Source organism: Tasmannia lanceolata, unplaced genomic scaffold (assembly GCF_043159265.1).
Source record: "Tasmannia lanceolata isolate RefF3 unplaced genomic scaffold, GAP_Taslan_0.1 ptg000006l, whole genome shotgun sequence".
In the NCBI taxonomy this organism is placed as follows: Eukaryota; Viridiplantae; Streptophyta; class Magnoliopsida; order Canellales; family Winteraceae; genus Tasmannia; species Tasmannia lanceolata.
The window spans coordinates 28245417-28267068 of record NW_027518683.1 but is presented as its reverse complement, the minus strand read 5'-3'; the positions used below and the strand labels follow the sequence as shown (position 1 = coordinate 28267068).

The following is a 21652-nucleotide window of genomic DNA, read 5'->3' as shown; positions in this document are numbered from 1 at the left end:
TTAGGCCGTAGTCCATCTTCCAATGGCTACGATCGGTCTTAGGAACACGAACAAAGTCATGAACCAAACCACTTGGTTCCGCTAAATTAAGGGTTAGGAATTGCGCCCTCCAAGTAAAGCACAAAAAGAAAATGCCTTTGAGGTTGGGATAATATTCTCATTGCTCTTAGATCTAGGAAATCTCATCTCTCATTGATCAACGATTCATTGATCGTGGATTGATATCCTTTAGACCAAGATTCCATTTCAAGGACTCATCTCATAACTCTGGCTTAGGATTTTATCTCCCCTGAACTAGGGGCATCTTCTTCGAGTGCATCCTTAAAACCCCTAAAATGCCATTACCTCCAAGGGGCATCCCCCTTGAGGATCATGCCTCACCAATCTATTGGTCGCGTTCTTTCAGTGTTCAAATAAATAAGACCATCTTTTTCAATGGAAAATTTCTCAACCTCAAATGTGTGTGTAAAATTAGTCCTTCTAGCCGATGCATGTTTTTAGTGAGGAATCCTATCGTGTCTAAACTTCCAATCTTTTCTGTGTCAGGAGTTCTTATATTCACCATTGATCATCCAAAAGTAACTTGGACCCGAGTTTCCGCCCGTCTCTTGAGAATTTCACCACCATCTTCTCCCACTCTCGTCTCAATGCCTGAACCTACTGGAAACCTTCAGACTCCTCGTATTGAGGAATTGCTGATCGAACTTACCCGTCAGATGAGCTTACTTCGTGAAGAGAATAAGATCATGAAAGACCAATGGAAGGAAAAATTTGGTACTCCCGCAACAAAAGAAAAGTCTATAGCAACCGCATCTGAGGTCTCCCCTCAACCCAATCTGTCTCCTCTGATTATCGAAGATCAAGAACAATATGATGAGGGAGATCGCACTCAAGTCCCTACCCCAGAAGACAAGTCCCTTGCTGAGAAATTTGAGTTGCTACTTCAAGAAGTCAAAGGGATCAAGAGCCGAGAATTAAGCACTTTCAACCCAGATGATCTTACATTGTTCCCTCATGTCCGTCTACCTCCGAATTTCCAAATTCCAGATTTTGACAAGTACAATGGTACTGGTTCTCCTACTGCTCATGTGCAAATGTTCATCATACGATCGCAGTCCCAAGGTTTGAATTCAAAGCAGATGGCCCAGCTCTTTCCTATCTCGCTAACCGATGTTGCACGTAAATGGTATCTGGGTTTAGACAAGATGAGAGTTAAGAGCTGGAATGAGATCACCGAGCAGTTCATTAAGCACTTTTCATACGATGATGGGTCTGAAGTGACTATCCGGGATCTGGAAGCAACTAAGCAGGAGCCTAAGGAAACATTTATCGCCTTTGTGAAAAGATGGAGGAAGTTGGCAGCCTCAATGATGGACCGCCCTACTGAGAAGGAGCAGTGCAAGATCATGCTGAATAACCTCCTCCCCTCAATGCTTCAACACATGACACTACAGTATTGCCCTACTTTTGATCTCTTCATCAATGCTGGGACCCAGATTGAAGATGCTATGACCAAAGGAATTCTAGCCAGGACTGTTCAAGCAAAAAGTGACTTCAAGAAGCCCTTCCCTCCCAATAAAGAAATCAATAATGTTTCCTCATCCAACCAAGCCCAGAAAGCAATGGTTTTCGATTACAGCCAGGATCCTCCTAACCCTCCTATTCGGCAAAAAAGAGAATTTACTCCCTTACCTGCTCCCCCCTCCGCGGTTCTAAAGCAATGCCTGGTCGCGAAAAAAATCACACTACCCGCCCCTCGCCCTCCCCCCGACCCTTTGCCAAAAAACTACAATCCCCGTGAACATTGCGAGTACCACCAAGGTCCCGGGCACACTACAGATCGTTGTATAGCCCTTAAACATGTTATTCAAGACTTGCTTGAGAATGATCTTCTAGTTTTTCCTCCTAAACCCAATATCACCAATAACCCTCTCCCAAACCATACATTACCCCCACCCGCGCAAGTGGGAATGATCACCCTTGATGTTCTTGAATTTGATCCATCAACTCTAATATGTGCCATTGATACCAATCCTGAGCCTTACTACTTTCGTTGGGAGGAGGTCGATGAACCAGAAGTAGCACCCTTAGTCCTAACCCATAAAACTGAACCTCCATCCCCTCTGATCTTTCAATATGATAACCTTGATCCTTTTGAGCTTCAATGTGATGAGGTCCAGCATTTTACGAGGGGAGGTAGGGTATTCAAGCCTCCTGAGCTCCGAGATGAAAACCCAGCAGCCTTGACCAGGTAGGTGGTAGAGGATCACGTTCCAAAAAGAATTGCTGAAGAGAATGATGAGATTGTCAAACAATTGAAGAAAACTCAGGCCCACATCACAGTGTGGGGCCTGCTAACGGTTTCCCGTCAGCATAGAGAGGCAGTGCTCAAAGAATTGAATGCAGTACAAGTATCAACTGAAACATCCCCGGATCAATTGGCTGACTTAGTGGCCATGGTTAGTGCCGCCAAGTCTATAACCTTCACCGATCAGGATTTGCCACCTCAAGGTCGTGATCACATTCATGCCCTCCATGTTACCATCGTCTGCCAGGGCATGAGAATTCCCTCTGTTCTAGTTGATAATGGATCAACCTTAAATGTTTGCCCTCTCCAGACAGCTACCATGTTGGGTTTTGGACCCGAAAATTTCACTCCTTCCCAGCAAGGAATCCTGGCTTATGATAACACCCGAAGAAATGTCATTGGGATTCTTACCGCAGAAATCCTTCTTGGAGGTGAGAAGTTCGAAGTAGACTTCATGGTCCTTGATATCAAAACCTCATTCAATCTGCTATTAGGCCGCCCTTGGTTGCATAAAGAGGGGGTCATTGCTTCAAGCCTTCACCAGAAGCTAGAATTCATCAAGAACAACAAGATAATCACCTTCAGAGGTGATGAAGACTTGGAAGTCACCCAAATTTCAAAAGAAAAGTCACTCCCTGTCGCCGGAAAAGATGTCATGCTGAATGGTTTTTCCTTAGAAATTGCACAGATCACTTGTGAAGAAGCAGCAAAAGAAACTTTTCCCATGGTCATTTGCACCCTTAACCCCTCAGTTGCCAAAATGATGAAGAGGCAGGGATTTTTTCCTGGACTGGGATTGGGATGGCACCAACAGGGCATGGTGTCGTGGCCTGATGTTGAACCTATGGAGGGAACTTTTGGCTTGGGATATGAACATACAAACAAAGAGAAGAACCAGATGAAAGCTAAAATGATGAGAAGAAATGATATTCGCAGAAATGGGGGTATAATCTCGATACCTTCGTACTCATTGTCTCTAAACGGGTACTTTACCAGAAGGGGAGAAACCACTCCATACCACGGGTTTGCAGAGCCATGGTTTGAGCTAGACACGGGAAGGATTCTTTGTGGGATTGAAATCTTCTATGACTTGGAAATACCAGAAGAGCCTCTCATCAGTACCATTGCAGAACCCCCTATCAATTGGCAGGACTACCTTACTCCAGGACTCTTGGGATCCCTCTTTGCAGAACCAACTGAGACCACAGATACAGAGGAAGATTGGTAGGATTGCTTGGCTCCAAACCTTCTGAACTCTCTCTTCCCAGGAGATTGTCTTATTATTGTAGCGATTGGAGAAGATTCTGCATATGCTAATCCTCAAAGCTTCATTGCCGCAGCTAATTGTGTCCCTTCCAACTGGAGTGCAGATCCTCTCCCTTATCCATCTGTCATTTCTGAAAATTCTGATGTTTCTATTTCTGCTTTTACTTCCATTGTGAATCTTGAGCCTGTTCAGGATAGTTTCAATAAAAATGTACTTGCTTTCGCTTCAATGAAATCTATTTCTCAGTATCCTCTTGTGTCTTCTTCTGATGTTTGTGCTTCTGATAATGATAATAATCAAAGTGAACAACCTTCCTCGGATGAGGAGGCCGACGAACCTCCCCTTGAGTTACAGCAACTGCTTAAACAAGAGGAGGAACGCCGAGCCCAGCCTTTAAAAGAAGAAACTGAAGTAATAAATATTGGTACCGAAATACTAGTTAAGGAAATACGAATCGGGAAAACACTAACTTCCATGGAGCGTGAGGAACTAGTGAACCTTTTACAAGAGTTCAAAGAAGTCTTTGCTTGGTCCTACGAGGACATGCCAGGAATAAGCGAGGAAATCGTCCAGCATAAGCTTCCATTAGTACCAGGGATAAAACCAAAAAAGCAAAAACTAAGGAGAATGAAGCCAGAATGGGTTCTAAAAATTAAGGAAGAAGTAACAAAACAGCTCGACGCAGGATTCTTACAAGTGGTGGAGTACCCTGAATGGTTAGCAAACATTGTACCAGTCCCTAAGAAAGATGGCCGAGTGCGAATGTGTGTGGACTTCAGGGATTTGAACAAAGCAAGCCCTAAAGATGACATTCCCTTACCCCATATCGACGTCTTGATCGACAATACTGCTGGCCATGCCTTACTCTCCTTCATGGATGGCTTTTCTGGCTATAATCAAATCAAGATGGCACCCGAAGACATGATCAAAACCTCGTTCATCACACAATGGGGCACTTACTGCTATAAAGTGATTGGCTTGAAAAATGCAGGAGCTACTTACCAAAGAGCCGCCACCACTCTGTTGCATGATATGATTCATAAAGAGGTGGAAGTATATGTGGATGACATGATTGTCAAAGCAAAAGAAAGAGAAGATCACCTCGGGAATTTGAGAAAATTCTTCCAAAGAATCTTGAAATACCGGCTTCGCCTCAACCCAAGTAAATGTGTTTTTGGTGTCACATCCGGCAAATTGTTGGGGTTCCTAGTCAGCCAGAGGGGGATAGAAGTTGATCCTCAAAAGATTAAGGCAATCCAAGAAATGGCTCCTCCAAGGACAGAAAAGGAAATTAGAGGGTTTCTGGGAAGGATCCAATTTCTGAGCCGATTTGTAGCTCACCTAACCTCCACCTGTGAACCCATATTCAAGTTGCTGAAGAAGAATGCATCTAAGGAATGGACAGAAGAATGCCAAGAGGCCTTTGACAAAATTAAACAATGCCTATCTGAACCACCTGTGCTTGCACCAGTAATTTCAGGGCAATCTTTGCTATTATATCTGTCAATCACTGATGCAGCTATGGGTTGTATGCTTGCTCAACAAGATCCTGAAACCAAGCATGAAAGAGCTGTCTATTATTTGAGCAAGAAAATGTTGGAATACGAGCAAAAGTACACTTCTTTAGAAAAAACATGTCTAGCACTCGTCTGGGCCACCCGAAGGCTTAGGCATTACCTGCTCTCTCAGAAAGTGATACTTTTATCTCGAATGGATCCTTTGAAATACCTTTTTGAAAAGCCTGCTCTAACAGGGAGAACCGCTAGATGGTTATTGTTGCTCTCAGAATTCGATATTACCTATGTCACTCAGAAATCTATTAAAGGCAGGGCTGTGGATGAACAATTAGCAGAGATCCCAATAAAGGAAACTGGTATCTTGAGAACAGACTTCCCAGATGAGCAAATTATGACAATGGAGGAGGAGAGCTATGAACATAGGTGGACCTTATACTTTGACGGTGCTTCCAACCAAAAGGGGCAAGGAGTAGGGGCATTGCTCATTTCACCCCGGAATGAACATATCCCTCTCGCTGTCAAGCTGCAATTCGAATGCACCAACAATATGGCAGAGTATGAGGCATGTATCGTGGGATTGGAAGCAGCGTTAGCCCTTGGCATTGATGAGCTCGATGCATATGGTGATTCAATGCTGATCATTTGTCAGACCAAAGGGAAGTGGAAAACCAGAGAGGATAGGCTCATCCCATACCATGAATACCTGGATGTTCTTGTGAATCAGTTCAAAAACATCACATTTACTTTCCTACCGAGAGCAAAGAATCGATTTGCAGATGCTTTGGCCACATTAGCCTCCATGATAGACATACCCGATGGAATGAAGATGAGGCCAATAACAATCCAAGAACAGTGGGTTCCTGCTCATTGTGATGTTATAGAAATAGCGCCAGATGTCCGGATGGCCAACCCTGGTTTACAGATATCAAAAACTTTATCTCAGGCCAGGGGCATCCCGCCGAAGCCTCCAGCAAAGAACGAAGAACCCTACAGAAATTAGCCTCCAATTTTGTCATATGCAGAAATGAATTGTATCGTCGGTCTTTTGATGGCATTCAACTCTTGTGTATCACAGAAGATCAGGCTGTGAAGATCCTCGAGGAAACCCATGAAGGTGTTTGTGGCCCACACATGAATGGAAAAATGCTTGCTAAGAAAATCTTGCGCCTTGGATACTATTGGCCCACAATGGAATCAGATTGTTTTGCATTTGTTAAGAAATGCTATAAATGCCAAGTACATGCCAATCTTATCCATGTACCACCTTCAGAGTTGCATTCTCTCACATCGCCCTGGCCATTCTCGATGTGGGGCATTGATATTATTGGAAAAATTTCACCAAAATCCTCAAATGGGCACGAATACATCCTTGTAGCCATCGATTACTTTACCCAATGGGTCGAGGCAGCCTCATATGCTTCGCTGTCATCAGCATCGGTTGCCAAGTTCATCAAAACCAACATTATTTGCAGATATGGGGTTCCACATGAACTAATCTCAGATAACGGCTCCCATTTTAAAAAAGAAGTGATTACTCTCTGCCAGGAGTTCAAAATCAAGCACCACAAATCCTCGCCCTATAGGCCACAAACCAATGGAGCTGTCAAAGCCGCAAATAAAAATATGAAGGCCATCCTCAGCAAGATGTCAGAAACTTACAAAGATTGGTCTAACAAGCTTCCGTATGCTCTGTGGGCCTACAGAACATCAATTCGAACCTCTACTGGAGTTACTCCTTATTCCCTGGTCTATGGGATGGAAGCTGTGTTGCCGGTTGAAATCCACATACCATCATTACGAGTACTAATGGAAAGTCAATTACCCGAGACAGAATGGGTAAATGCCAGATATCAAGAGCTAAACATGTTGGATGAAAAGCGACTCAAAGCCTTATACCACACCCAAGGCTACCAGCGCAGAATAGCAAGAGCCTTTAACAAGAAAGTTAAAATCAGGGAATTAGAGGAAGGAGATTTGGTGTTGAAAGCAAACCGGGCACCTACCTTCGACCCTAGGGGCAAGTTCAAACCGAATTGGTCAGGGCCATACATTGTGGATCAAATCTTACCTGGAAAAGCAGTCAGACTCCGAGATAAGAATGGTGATATAATGGTAGAACCAACAAACCTTGATCAATTAAAAAGGTTTTACGTTTGAACACCGGAAGGCCTCCTTTGGCCGAACAAAAACCCAGAAATTATGACCCAAAAAAAAAAAAAAAAGAGAGAAGAAAAACCCCATTTTGCAAACTATTTGAGCCTAAAAATTCCTTTCACACCCTACACTAGGATACGTAGGCAACCTGCTCGTTCGGGTGCGGTCGAAATTTGCAAACCTCAAGCCATTTCTTTGTTAAACCTCATCTAACCCATAAAGTCCTTCCGGTGAACGGTGTTAAGGTTCTAAAAAAAAAAAAAAAAAAAAAAACGGGGGAGTCTGCAGACCTGCTAGATTGAAAACCCGCAAGGGCGGTCTGGGCAAAAATTAAGGTCATTCACCTGCTAAGTTGAAAACCCGAAAGGGCAGCTTAGGCAAAAATTAAGGTGCAAGCCAGCTGAATCGAAAATCCGAAAGGGCGGTTCAGGCAAAAGCTAGGGCATGCGGTCCGCCGAATCGAAAACCCAGAAGGGCGATTTGGTCATGGTAAGAGAAGATCGAAGAAGGCAAAACCTCAAAACAGCTCTCCAATCCAAATAGGTCAAACAAGCCAACTCTGCATTCTTGTAACTAGGGGAAACAAAACCAAACAATCCAAAAGGAGTTAGTAATAATCCGAGGGGTATTACTGAACTAGCAAATTAAGTACACATATTTATCTATGGATAAATTCTTCTTTGAAAGGCTTGACCTGCCAAATAAAAAGATATAAATCATTCTCAAAAGCACAAATCATCTCCCCATTTTTGCACTCCAGCGAAAAAATTCTAAAAATCATCTTCAGTGCACTTGCACATCTATTTCCTTATTCTTCTTCCCCCAAAGCTGCGACAAAAGAAGGAAAGAACCAATCTTCTCCAATCAATGCAATAAGTCATTACAACCCAAGAGAGGGAGTCTCAGAAGAAATTAAAAATAGCCAATCCAGACAGGGTAGATACATGAAAGAAGAATGAGCAAGGCCATCAAAGCCCAATCCAGACAGGGCAGTTCACAGTCAAGCAATTCAGCAGAACCAAAAATGATACCGGTTCACTTAATGAACTCCAGATGTAGTTTCCTTGGAAATAATGTACCCCTGCATCAACAGAGAATTCAATAAAATCCAAGTTTGTTTCGAAAAATTTTGTAAAATCTGTTTGTGCATTTTTCCGCAGTAACAAGAAACAATCGGTCATTGCAAGATATCTCAGGATTTAGTACATCCAAGCTATTTTCACCCGGCCATCTAGGCCAATTCTCTTTGATTCCCGTTTCGTTGACCCCTAGTCCCGCTGGCCCTCGTCTCATTAACAGACAGGCCTTTTCCGCAGACAGGTCGATTTCACAGGAAAATCAAATTTTCGTTAACTCCCATCTCGCACCCGCCTGCACCTCAAAATCTGACCTGAGTTGCACCCGCACCCAGCTGCACCTCAAAATCTGACCAGAGTTGCATCTACCTGCACCTCAAAATCTGACCTGAGTTGCACCCACACCCAGCTGCACCTCAAAATCTGACCTGAGTTGCACTTGCATCTACCTGCACCTCAAAATCTGACCTGAGTTGCACCCACACCCAGCTGCACCTCAAAATCTGACCTGAGTTGCACTTGCATCTACCTGCACCTCAAAATCTGACTTGAGTTGCACTTGCATCTACCTGCACCTCAAAATCTGACCTGAGTTGCACCCGCACCCAGCTGCACCTCAAAATCTGACCTGAGTTTCACTTGCATCTACCTACACCTCAAAATCTGACCTAAGTTGCACTTGCACCCGCCTGCACCTCAAAATCTGACCTGAGTTGCACCCGCACCCACCTGCACCTCAGAATCGGACCTGAGTTGTACCCACACCCACCTACACCTATCATCATCTCTTCAATCATCCGTAAGCTTCAGCCACGCTTCTGTCGTCCCATCTTGCATCATTAGGATAGAAAAGCATGTTGCATAAAAAATAATAAAAATCACAAAAATTCTGCATTAGTCTGCATTTAGGATTACATTACATTGGGGGGTATCAGGTTATTTTGTTTAGAGTGTTTCATTAAAATTGCCATAGAAACACAAATTGGTACAACACGTCGTCCATCTGAATTGGGCTATTGTCAGTTAAAGCTCCACAAAATGAGAATGTCTCTTTAGCTTTGGCATACGGTTACTAAGTAACCTTTGCCAAAGAGGGGCATCTGTAGACACCCTCATTTTGCTACACTTTAACCAACAATAGCCTAATGTATTGATCCGTGAAGTTTCACTGGTAAAATAAGCATCCTCACATTCCCTAAAATCCATGAGAAGATCCCCTCTATCATGAAATTTATATATTAGGTCATTAATACTTCGATCTGACTTTACAGATCATCAATCGGAGCAAAATAAGCTAGGGCCACTTCACAGCCCGGGCCCTGATTCCATTCCGAGACCCGATTTCCGTAAATCGTTAGATCAAGGGCTGATTTTCAACATGGGTGTTTTTCTTTACTAAGAATTTGTGATCATTTAGTCAAAATGATATCAATCAAGGTTAATCTAGAATCCGGATTAAACATTGGGTTGCTTAACTGAGCAAAAACTTAGTAAAAAAGTCACGGATCAAGGCAGGATGAATGAGATCCGTCAAAATTATCCCATTAAATCATCGATAACAGAACCTTTTAATGTCTTAATTGGCTTTGATATTCTTGGTTTAATGGTTTTAATCGTTGATCCAAGATTGATCGAGTCGGTTGGTTCGTTTGGATCACCAATTTGCCCAATCTCTGGAAAAGCGATTTGCCGATGGAGATCGATGGCTCTCATTGGTTGAAAATTTCAAAATCAATATTTCTATGGCAATATTGGGCTTCAATGAAAGAGGAGAAAACAAGGATTCCAAAGGCGAAAAAATTATCGAAATCGGACGCCAAAATCTTCAGAAAATGACATTTTTGAGTTTTTTCCGCACTTTCTCTCTCCCCTCCCACACGTTTTCCCATGCTTGGGAAAACGCTCCATGATGTCCACTTTCCTATTTTGAAGGCTTTGGGTTGATATTTTAAAAGATTTTGAGCTAATTTTGTATATTGAGAGGAAATGCGTGTTTCAAGCATATTGGCCAAAAGAATTGCCTAAAGCTAAAAAAGGGCATTTGTCTTTTTCCAATTGAGTGCAAATCTTGCTAAAATTCCAGATTTGGACGTTCCCAATTATTCTTGATTTGCAAAATTTTGTTGAAACACATGTCATTATCCTAATTGCTCTCCTAGTTTTGCAAAGAAATCCCATTCATTCAAAGCTCTTTCCATTCCACTCACATGCACGTCCAATATGGGAGTTTCCAATTGATCTCCTTTTCTTTCTCAATTTATAAAAAAAAAGGAAAATATGGCACAAGTGGCATAATCTCATTCATTGGAGTTGTTTCTAAATATTGGCAATTCATCTCTACCATTGAAAGACATTCCATTGGTCACAAAGAGAAGATTTTGGACGTTTTTCTCTTGCCTTGAAAAACATTCCCAAGATTGGAAAGAGAATATTACGTTTCTTTGGATCCCCACCATTGCACTATTGCTAATTTCCAATCTTTCAATCATGACCCTTGTTTTTCCTTAACTCCATCTTTAGCACTCCAAGCATTCTCTTCCCTATAAATACCCCCTCTCCCCCTCTTCATTAAACACATTATTTTCAGCCCTCTCTCCCCCCCTAAATTCCACCCCAAATTTCCCCTTCCCCCTCTCTCATTTCTTCTTACCCTCCCTCGGTGGTGGTGGAAACGCTAAGGAATCGAGTCATCTCCAAGGAATCGTCTTCATCACCTGGAGCAAGGAACGCCATCAAGCCTTGGGAGAGCCGAGGTGCATGAATTGGGAATCAATCTTCATCAAATTCACCGTCAAAGGAAGGTGCGAGGATCGACACCAAACGTTGGGAAAGGTAGGCCTTTGTTAGTTTTCTTTTTTTTCAAATCCATATTAGGGTAGGGATCATGCTAGTAGTAGAATCCTTACAAAATTCATCGTAGTTAGAATTCATGCATATATATATATATATATATATATATATATATATATATATCATTCCTCATCTCTATTTCTATTTTTATTTGTCCTAAACCCACTTCCCCTTTGGCCTACCCTTGTAGGACTTCTCTTGTGCAGCCCAAACCGTTAGGATACCATTGCCAAATCAAACCTTCCCTTTGAAGCCTTAGCAAACCAATTCAATCCGACCCGAGCCTAACCTAAAGCCCTCTCTGCTAACCAACCCGAAGCTCAAATCCATTATGAACAGTTCACTCAGTCGAGTTTCCAAGGACCCAAAACCTCTTTGCTTAAACTCCAAACCAAAACCACAAGTTTTTTGCAATCCAATTTATATGCTAGTCACATGTGCAATATCTCAATCTATAGCAGTGCACATGTATGCCACATATATACATAGTACCCGTCCACTGAGCCTCAAAGACCTATGTGATGTACATGTATAATGACCATTCAATGTCAACATCCATGCATGAATACAGTCAAATTAACTCAGCCTCAACCCGGATCAACCCGGACCCTCCCAACTCGGTCTGACTCGGACCGCAACTCAACCTCAACCCGGTCCAGCCCCAACCTAACCCGGCCTTAACCGGATCATCCAACCCGGAGCAGATCCAAGCTAACCCGAGTCGACCCGAGTCAACCCAAACCAACCCAAGTCGACATGGCCCGATGCAACCCAGCCTAAACCGGGCCAAACCAAACTCAATCTGACCCAACCCATTCAACTCGGTCTCACCCAAACTCAACTCAACTCAACTTGGTCTGAGCCATTTCAACCCCCCACTCTAATCAGTCATATACCACCAAATGTTCCCATGCCCAATCCCATAGCCTGATACCCTATAGTCTGCATCCTATACAAACATCGCATAACCCATAGCCCATACGAGGACTCCCTCATCATTCGGTTTCAAACAGTACTCTCTTACCATAGCCCGTCAACCCCATACTCCCATCCATAGTGCATATTCCATCCATGACATGTAACCCATTCATACATATCCATTCCTGACCCACCCCATCTATTATATAGCCTATACCCACATCCCCATCAACATAACCTACATTGGTAACACCTCATCTCATAGAGCCTCAGCTCCATACCATCACACCCCATACCCATAGTGCTATCTGACCATCATAATCCCACGCCCAGGTATGCCTTGCCCATAGTCCAATTCCGACCTTGCACCTTCTCCATATCCTATCATGCCGATACTACCCATATCCCACCATATTCATGCACCCTCCTGATATCCCATCATTTCCATAATCATGCCAATCTGTAGCCATGTTCACACATCTTTCCCCATCTCTTATCAATCGTGAATTATTCCCCTAGCCAACATAGCCATTCCGATGCCTCTTTAGCCTAACAATGCTCCATCAAACCCAAACCCACTTTGCCGCAGCTCCTTACATCTATCCAAACTCATTTGATCATGTCACAATGAGCCCAAACCCCATGTGCTGTTTACTTGTAGCCCACATGATCTAATCCGAACCCGCAACCAGGCCTCCCACTGTACCCACCTAATTTGGTCTCCCTCAACCGATTAGATATCCTTTAGTACGGTACCTCTTGTGGCCTCTAACCCATAGTGCAACCCTCATCCTAAAACCAACTCATCCTATACATTTCCTCCAATAGCCATCAACTTACAAGATCCCCCTAACTCATCCAGTATATTCCTAACCCATCCTAATCCACATAATGCCAAAACAGTGTACTCACTCAAGTCACACCCCCATGAGCCCAACCGGGTTGTACCGAGTCACATCCCTACAAGCCAAGCCGAGTCACAACCATGTTGCACCCTTTCCCTAATTGAACCAAATTGCACCCTTCCCTCACCGGAACCGGGTTATATCCTCTTTTAATTCAACCAAGTCAAACCTTAAATCCCAAACTCAAATCCAAGCTTCTAATCAAAAGCTCAAATTTCCAATTTAAATCCCAATTCTCAATCTTGTCTTTCAAAATCCAAATCCTCCTATGGAACTACGTGTGGCTTGATCCCCATCACGGGGTACGTAGGCAGCTTGGCACTCCCAAGTTCAGTCGCACCCTTCTCCATCCTTCTCGTCCCCCTACGCCCTTCTTCATCCCTTCCATTCCTCTATTCACCATTTCCTTTTTCTTAAACCCTTTTTGCATGTTAGATGTTTCATTTTGCTTAGTTGTATAATTAATTGCAAGTTTAGATCTCTTTAATTGTTCTTATCGTAAGCTTAGAATCGCATGCTAGTTGTTTTGCTTTGCTTTTTGCCCGTTTTAGTATTTTGCATGCTAATTGTTTTCTTTACATGGTTAGTTGTGTTTGTTAAATTTGGAAGTCATAAGAATTCGAAAATCTTAAAGAATCTAAGAACTCATAATCATCTAAGATAAAAAACAATTCCAATCTCTGAAACATAAAGTTCTAGGCTCTAAACTTAAAGATCACACTCAAGGTTCTCAAAATAGAATTCTTAGAATCCAAGGTTTACAACTATACTAAAAGTGTAACTTAGGTCCATTGCATTAAATCTAGGTTCATATAGCATAGGCCACTTCACCTCAAAATCAATCAATCTAATCCAACTCAAATCAAATCTCATCAATCTCAAAATAATCACATAGGCACATAGGCATGTAGTTGCATGTAGGATGCACTCCTGGCCCGCATGAGTCTAAACTGTGAACGACCAAATCATTAGTAATGTTTAGATTTCTAAAATAAAACTCACATTCACCCCCTTAGTTAAACCTGAATAATTAAAGCTTTTAAAAAGTTAGGCAAGGTCGGTGCCGTACACTTCGTGCGGTACACCTTCCGACTTCGTAATCAGGTAACTTACCCAGAATTCAAAATGTAGACCAAATTAACAGAGTTAATCATGGATCCTAGATCCCTAATCTAGGTGGCGACTCTGGTCAGTTGCTTCTTTCGTGAAGTTAGGACTTTTATCCTAAATTTGTGAAAAAGGCAATCATATTCAAAACTAATGGACCAAGGCATCATCATCGTAAAACACACCCTCGTGGGACCATCCCTGGGGACAGGATCCACACCCTCTATCACTGCTCTCAGCCTGAACCTTGGGGGAACACAATACCTATCCCTAATGTCCCCCATCATGGACTCATCAAGGATATTCTCCTCGTAAAGAGCCCGCATGTTATATTTAGGATTGGCGTCCATCCGGGCCCTAGCTACGACCTCAACAGCCCGGCCAGGGAGAAATGTTGTGGACGCCTCGGCGGCGTCACTACCAACACTCACCTCTGCTCAGAGATAACTATCCTTTGGGAGTGGAGTAGTGTTCAGATCCAAAATCACCTCGTCCAGATTCACTTCGTCCTCACTATCTACGATCTCTACTCTAACATCGGGCCTTGACATTATTGGCCCCGAAGTCCTGGTCGGATTATTTTGGGTCCTCCCTGATGAACTAGACCCTGAGCTATAGGAAGAGGACTCCCCTGAACCGGACTCCGAACCGGACTCAGAGCTAGCGTTACTACAGGACATGAATGCAGAAAAAGAAATGAATAAAAGACGCGCTCAAGAAGATTACCGGTCCGAACTGAAAGCTCCCAATCCGCAGACGTTCACAACCACGAACTACACGAGCCGAACTGGCAGAGCAAAAAGCAGAAAGGAGAAGGCGAGAGTAAAAAGTGAAAAGTAAGAAATGAAGGGTGAAAACCTCATTTTATAAGCCTTGGCTAAGGTGGTCTGCATTTAATGAAGGGCACGCACTTCGAGGGTGCTTGTATGGTGCCACGTGTCTTTCTTTAATGACGAACACACACTTCGAGGCAAGGGCGTGAGTAAATACGCGCGTATCTCCAAGGGGCTAAGTGCACCCGTGAAGTGCTCGTGTAAGGGATAGCTCTTAAAGCGATTGTGCTCGTCAAGAAAATCAGTCCGGCCCAAGATGGACAGGATATGGCGCATTCGCTACGCGACAAAAATCAGTCCGGCCCAAGCCGGACAGGTTATGGTGCATCCGCTACGCGACAAAAATCAGTCCGGCCCAAGGCGGACAGGATATGGCGCATCCGCTACGCGACAAAAATCTGTCCGCCGGACAGAATATGGCGCATTCGCTAAACGACAAAAATCAGTCCGGCCCAAGGCGGACAGAATGTGGCGCAATGCGCTACGCGACAAAAATCTGTCCGGCCCAAGCCGGACAGAATATGGCGCATCCGCTACGCGATAAAAATCTGTCCGGCCCAAGCCGGATAGGATATGGTGCATCCGCTACGTGACAAAAATCTGTCCGGCCCAAGCCGGACAGAATATGGCGCAATGCGCTACGCGACAAAAATCTGTCCGGCCCAAGCCGGACAGAATATGGCTGTGGACTCCGATCCGAGAGAGGCGGGGGGACGACGGGTCCCCCAGAAAGTCTCTAGATCATCCACGTGAAGGAGAGCTCCACCGAGGAACTCTCGAAAGAGTGCCCCTCACAGTATGAGTGGCGATGCAAAGTGAGATACCTCTCGATTCGGGGACTAGCCCGGATTCGAGGCGTACCTTAAACAAAGAAAGAGTCGCCATCCATGGAAGTAGGCCCTGGATCCCATGCTGTGCTCTGTCGCAACAGATAACCAGAGATACAAAAGGTCCGTGCCTGATGATGAATGGGGAAGGGGTTAGGCACCCCCAATTCGCCCAAGTGCAAGCACCTGGTCTCTTATGCCATTTATTATTAACTTTGAAGATTTTTGGGCGAAAATCATGCGAAATGGGAACGAAGATCCCCGAGATAACGTCTAGCTGATAATGCATGTCTTGGAGATGAATAAGAAGCACACACAAAAGAAATGAAAGACATGGCACCTAAGAAGAGCTAGTTTATGAGTGTCATGCCTAATTGGTGTCTAAGTTTTGATGGGCAAACACATGCATGCTAAAGCTAAAGGTAAAGGGTCTGTACATGAAAGTAAGAAAACACAGCAAAACACACAACACAACACGACTCCACACGACAAACCCTAGACTTTAATGCGATACTTGACTCGGACCAAGATGGCCATCCATCCTGGTTGCACTACGTATCCCGGCCTCGGGAAGAATCAGAGTCAACGTAGTTCGGTGACCTATGCTAAACTACAATGCTTAACCCTCTAAGATAGCTATCCTAGACTCAATCAACTAGACTCGACTAGTTTTTAAAGCTTCTTGCGCCATTACTTAAGTTCAAGTGAATGGTAATTTTTAGGACTCCCTATATGCCCTAGCTAATGCAAGTGGACCCTACACCCTATGTGTGACTAGACTGTGCGTCCTAAGGAAGACCATGGGCTACCTAAGCACATTCTAGTCTAGCCATCGGCTCGACTAAGTGTCTAACCGACCCCGACTCGAGGCCTCCTAACTCTGAGGACACTCACACGACCAGACACGGCAAAGCAACACAATCATGGCAAACTCCTAACCCTATGGGAAGATCTTTTGAAAATGATTTGCAAGGTTATTTTGAAGAATTTTTGTATTTTTGGAAGGTTTGAAAGGTTTTGAAGCTATGGAAGTTGTGAAAGTTGTGAAAGTTGTGACTGAACTCGGGATGCCAGCTGCAAGCCCGAGCTGCCTACGTACCCCTCAGCTAGGGATAAATTTCCTAACTACACTCCTAATGACTCAAGATTTTTGAGATTTTTGATTTTTCAGATGTTTTTTGATGTTTTTTTACTGAACAGGACAGAATCCTATCATCATAAGGGTAGGATAGACTCCTGATATCCCGCAAAGGTTGGACAGCATCCTATGCTTTGAGGGGGGAATTGGACAAAATCATGACTCTGCAAGGGTTGGACTGCAAGAGCGGATAAAAATCACATGACTTGATGAGAGGTTCGACAGAATCCTAACCCCTAGGATGATAGGACAGACTCCTGAAAGACTGAAGGACTGACTCCTATGCTGAAGACTGACTCTGAAAGATGAAAGGACGGACTCCTAACCTTTATGAAGGAGTAGGACAGAATCCTAAACTCTACAAGGGTAGGACGGACTCCTAAACTTTATGAAGGAGTAGGACAGAATCCTAAACTCTACAAGGGTAGGACAGACTCCTAAACTCTCTATAACTGACTCTAAAGAGGAAGAAATCCCTTAACCTGCGAAGACTCTAAGGCTGGAAGGGAAGGGGTTGGCTCAAAAAGCATTCCGTCATAGCCTGTCCCCGAGAAACCAAGAGTAATTCAAGTGTCAGGAAGAACTCGAGACCCTAATGAGGACCTATAATGACAGACAAGTGCCCAAAGAATCTAAGTTGAAGCCCCAAACCCAAAGGGGGTGGGAGGAAATAAAGAAGTAAGGAATAAGAGTCATCTGAGTTGCAACATGATTCAGGGACAACATATAAGGGTTAATCCGATTCCATAAGCCAATGAATAACCAAAGGCAAGCAAAAACAATACATGCAATGATCCTCAATCACAGAGATAACATTTTCAGAGAATATACAATAAAGGGCTAGCTTCGGTTCAAATGAACCCACTCACAAAACGAGATTAGATAACCCCTGTTTAGAAACGATTTGGCTCGGAAGATTCTTGGATAATCAATGTATGAAATTCAAAATGAAATCCAACACTTGGCCTTTTTATAAATCCCTTTTAAGTAAACTATCCACATTCAAACCTATTAAAGAAAATTATAGAACGGTAAGCCAAATAAATAAAGAAGAAGGTACCTGTGTCGGATTTCGGTAAGAATGGCCTGATTTAAGGTGAATCCGAGAAGATTGATGACCAAAGCTAGTAACCCTTCCCACGTATTTGCATTAGCACCTCTTCAGGTGACCCTTTTTTTTTTCTTTTCAGAATAAGATGGAAAAGGGGGATGACAGTGGTGAAGTGGAGAAGATGGTTTGGATGGGGTTTGAGATGATCGATTGGAGTGATTTTGTGAAGGAGGTGAGAAAATGGGTTTGGGTTTAAAAGGTTCTTGGTTGGGTTAAAGGAAGAAGGGTTTGTGGAGACAGAGAAATGGTGGATATTGAGGTTGAGTAGCAGAAATGAGGTTCGGCCGCCGGATCTGACGAGGATCACTGGAGAAGAAGATGCCACCGGTGGTAGCCTCCCTCACTCCCTCTTTCTCCCTCTCCTTTCTCTATTTTTCACGAAAAATGGAGGGTCGGATGGTGGCGATGAAGAGGCTACGGTGGTGGGGATAGGGTCGGATCTCCGGCGGGAAATGAGGCCGGAGAAGAGGGTTCTCTTCTTCTCTTTCTGTTCTCCCTCTCTGGTTTTATTTTATTTTATTTTTCTCTTGCAAAAATGAGGTTTCTCCTCTGTTCTCTCTCTCTCTCTCTCTCTCTCTCTCTCGATCTTCTTTTTTCTTTTTTCTTGGGGATGAGGGAGAAGACGATGGTGAAGGTATGGGGGTGGAGAAAATCTAGAGAGGTGGTGGTCTGTGGTGGTGGAGGGTTGGATCGGAGATGGGGTGGGAGTGGAGGTGGCTGGTCGGAGATGGGTTTTGGTGGAAAAAACCGAAGTGGGTTTTGGCGAAAATAGCAGAGGTGGTGGATGAAAGGGGTTTAATGGGTGGCTGTGGAGTGGTCGGAGGTGGTTATGGCTTGGCCGGAGGTTGGAGGCGACGATGAGAGGAGAAGAAGGAGGAGGAGGTGGAGATGGTGGCCGAAATGGAGGTGGTTATGGTGGTTTTGACATGGGTTTTGCAGAAAACAAGGTATTGGTTCAGATTCCGGTAGGGTTTGGCGGTGGATGTGAAGAAGAGGGTGGTTGGTGGCAGTGGAATGGAATGAAGGAGAGGGTAGAGAAAAGGTGAGGCCGAGATGGAAGCGGCTTGGCCGGAGGTTGGAGGGTGGCAGAGATGCTCTTTCTCTTTCTTTTTCTGTTTTCTATTCCTCTACGAAGATGAAGAGGCTCCTCCCTTTTGCTTTGTTTTCTTTGTTTTTCTTCTCTCTGCAACCTCCTCTCTTCTCAAAAAATTGAGCTCCCCTTTCTTCGAGAAACCCTAGCTCGATACATATAGAGGGAAATGAAAAATTTTCCCCCCCTTTTACTTCCTGGACACCCCCCCACAGTGATTTACGACTACTCTTTTAATGTATAAAGGGGTGGTCCAGGTAAAAAAAGGGGCAAACAAACTTCTTTTCTCCTCAAATGATCCTAACCCTCTAATTTGATCCAATGGTTGCCAAGGGATGCTTACACCTTAAGTAATACCAGAATTCCAAGATCACCCCTCTAAAGATGACAAATCACCATTTTACCCAACACAGATATCTTGCCTTTTATGAAAAAAGGAGGGCGATATCTACACAACCAAGCTTTGATAATTCACCCTATCCCAACCCAACTTTGATTATCGCACACACGTCGCCTGTCTTATTCTACATTTTTCGCCCGATTGCCATGAAATTTTGCAGGGGTATCCTTGAGAACACTAACAATCACTTGGAGAATTTGTACCCACAAATGTGCATAACAAGATGCCCAAAACTCGAGCCCTCTTCTCATTTTGAGCCCAGTCCCTCAGGAATTTTTGAGATTAATTTCGGAATATTTTGGGACTCGGAATTTGAGAATTTTATTGGAATTTTGAAGTTCTTATTCAATTTTGGGGACTTTAGGGTCTTGTCAAAATGGGGTGTCTACAATGGCGTATCCACTACGCGACAAAAATCTGTCCGGCCCGAGCCGGACAGAAGGCTTTGCCGGACAAAATTTTCGGACTGATTTCCTTTCCGGACAGACAGATTTTCCTGACTGATTTCCTAGTCGGACTGACAAGATTTCCGGACTGATTTCCTTTCCGGACAGACAGATTTTCCGGACTGATTTCCTGGCCTGACTGACACGATTTCCGGACTGATTTCCTTTCCGGACAGACAGATTTTCCGGACTGATTTCCTGGCCGGACTGACGAAATTTCCGGACTGATTTCCTGGCCGGACTGGCAAAATTTTCGGACTGATTCTGCCGGCCGGGCAAACGGCTTCGCCGGACAGACTCCGCCCGTTCAGGAATATAACTCGCCACACTTCCCCAAATCACTATAATGACTTGGAGAACTGGGGGGCAACTGATGGGGTATGAAAAACAGCAGCCTATTAGTTGTCGACACGTGGCCCCAGGATGGCCCACCGCAAATCCCATGTCAGCACAGGGGTAGTTCGGTAATTGTCGGAGAGTAGGTGAACTCAAACCTATAGCAGGCCGACACCTGTCCTGGGGTAGGTAATCCAACCACCCCGGTTTCCCTCTATAAAAGGGTTTTCAAAGCTCAAACAAGGGAATAACTTCTTCTCAACCAAACTCTTAAAACTCACTCTGCACTCCTTCTCATACTGACTTGAGTGTCGAAGGGCTTGTCGGGAGTAACGACTCCGGGTTGGTCTTCTGACCTTGTTTGCTCCTGTGCAGGACTCAGCTCCTCGGGTCCTCCAGCTCAGCTCTTACGTCACTGCCGTATCTGTTACCGATTTTAGGCATAACAATACATCCTTTATCAACTTAACATTGGCCCTCTAGGAGTGCAGGCCCTTCTATCTGGCTCACTCAAGCTACCCATATATGTTCACTTTTAGCTTGCATTGTTTCCTTACCAGACGCGCATTGCCTACCTGTGTCACACACATGGGAAAAGAGCACTTGGGGTTAGCTGTCATAGTTTTTTAAGATATGTAACAACCTAAAACAACTAATAGCAACTTCTAAAATAAAGGATTGTAATAGTGGAAAAATAGGGCACCAAAGTACACTTGGGGTCAAGTGGTTGGTCGAAAAATTTATCTGGAAAAGATTTTCCTGTCACATCCCCTAAACGACAGAGGAACTCTTATCCTAGGATAGCGGCTGGGTTTGTTTTATCTCTCGATAAGCTTACTTTATTTTACTAATATCGAGAACTATTCCAATAGAAAGAACATATTATGTTCAACTTTTAACTATAGAGTAATATGCAGGAGAGAAAAGTACGGAATGCGGGTATTAATTACCGAAAATTATGGATTTTGGGTACCTTTTAAATGAATCATCAAACACAGGTGATTCTTCAAAATGGGGGAAAAAAAAGACCCCAATACCCTTCTGACATGATCAGAGTCCTCGTATGTTTCCCTTCTTGACAAATTCATAACCCAACATTAATCATTATCTTTAAAGTAATATTGTATTATTTCTCACTTCTCTTTTGGACGAGAACGGCCACGTTATTGAATATTTTATTATTTACACATCTCTTTTGATTGAGAACGGCAACGTTATTGAATATTTTGTTATTTCTCACATCTCTTTTGGCTTAGAACAACGACATTATTGAATATTTTATTATTTCTCACGTCTCTTTAGGATGAGAACGACTACGTTATTGAATATTTTATTATTTACACCTCTTTTAGTTGAGAATGGCGACACT

At 43.7% G+C, this 21652-nt stretch overlaps 1 protein-coding gene across 1 annotated transcript; it reads left to right on the top strand.

Moving 5' to 3' along the window:
• Positions 1-647: 647 nt before the first annotated feature.
• LOC143878902 (uncharacterized) lies at positions 648-6092 on the top strand. The gene is made up of 3 exons (XM_077381117.1): positions 648-2196; positions 2293-3532; positions 3635-6092. Exons 1-3 carry the CDS (start codon positions 648-650, stop codon positions 6090-6092), a joined length of 5247 nt encoding a protein of 1748 aa, XP_077237232.1.
• The last annotated feature ends 15560 nt before the right edge of the window (positions 6093-21652 follow it).

Bases quoted from the DNA above. Each gene is read 5' to 3' on its own strand.
- LOC143878902 (XM_077381117.1), top strand. From the start codon at position 648: ATGCCTGAACCTACTGGAAACCTTCAGACTCCTCGTATTGAGGAATTG. The intron at 2,197-2,292 runs GTAGGGTATTCA...GAATTGCTGAAG, and splicing joins CCAGCATTTTACGAGGGGAG to AGAATGATGAGATTGTCAAA. The intron at 3,533-3,634 runs GTAGGATTGCTT...TAATCCTCAAAG, and splicing joins ACAGATACAGAGGAAGATTG to CTTCATTGCCGCAGCTAATT.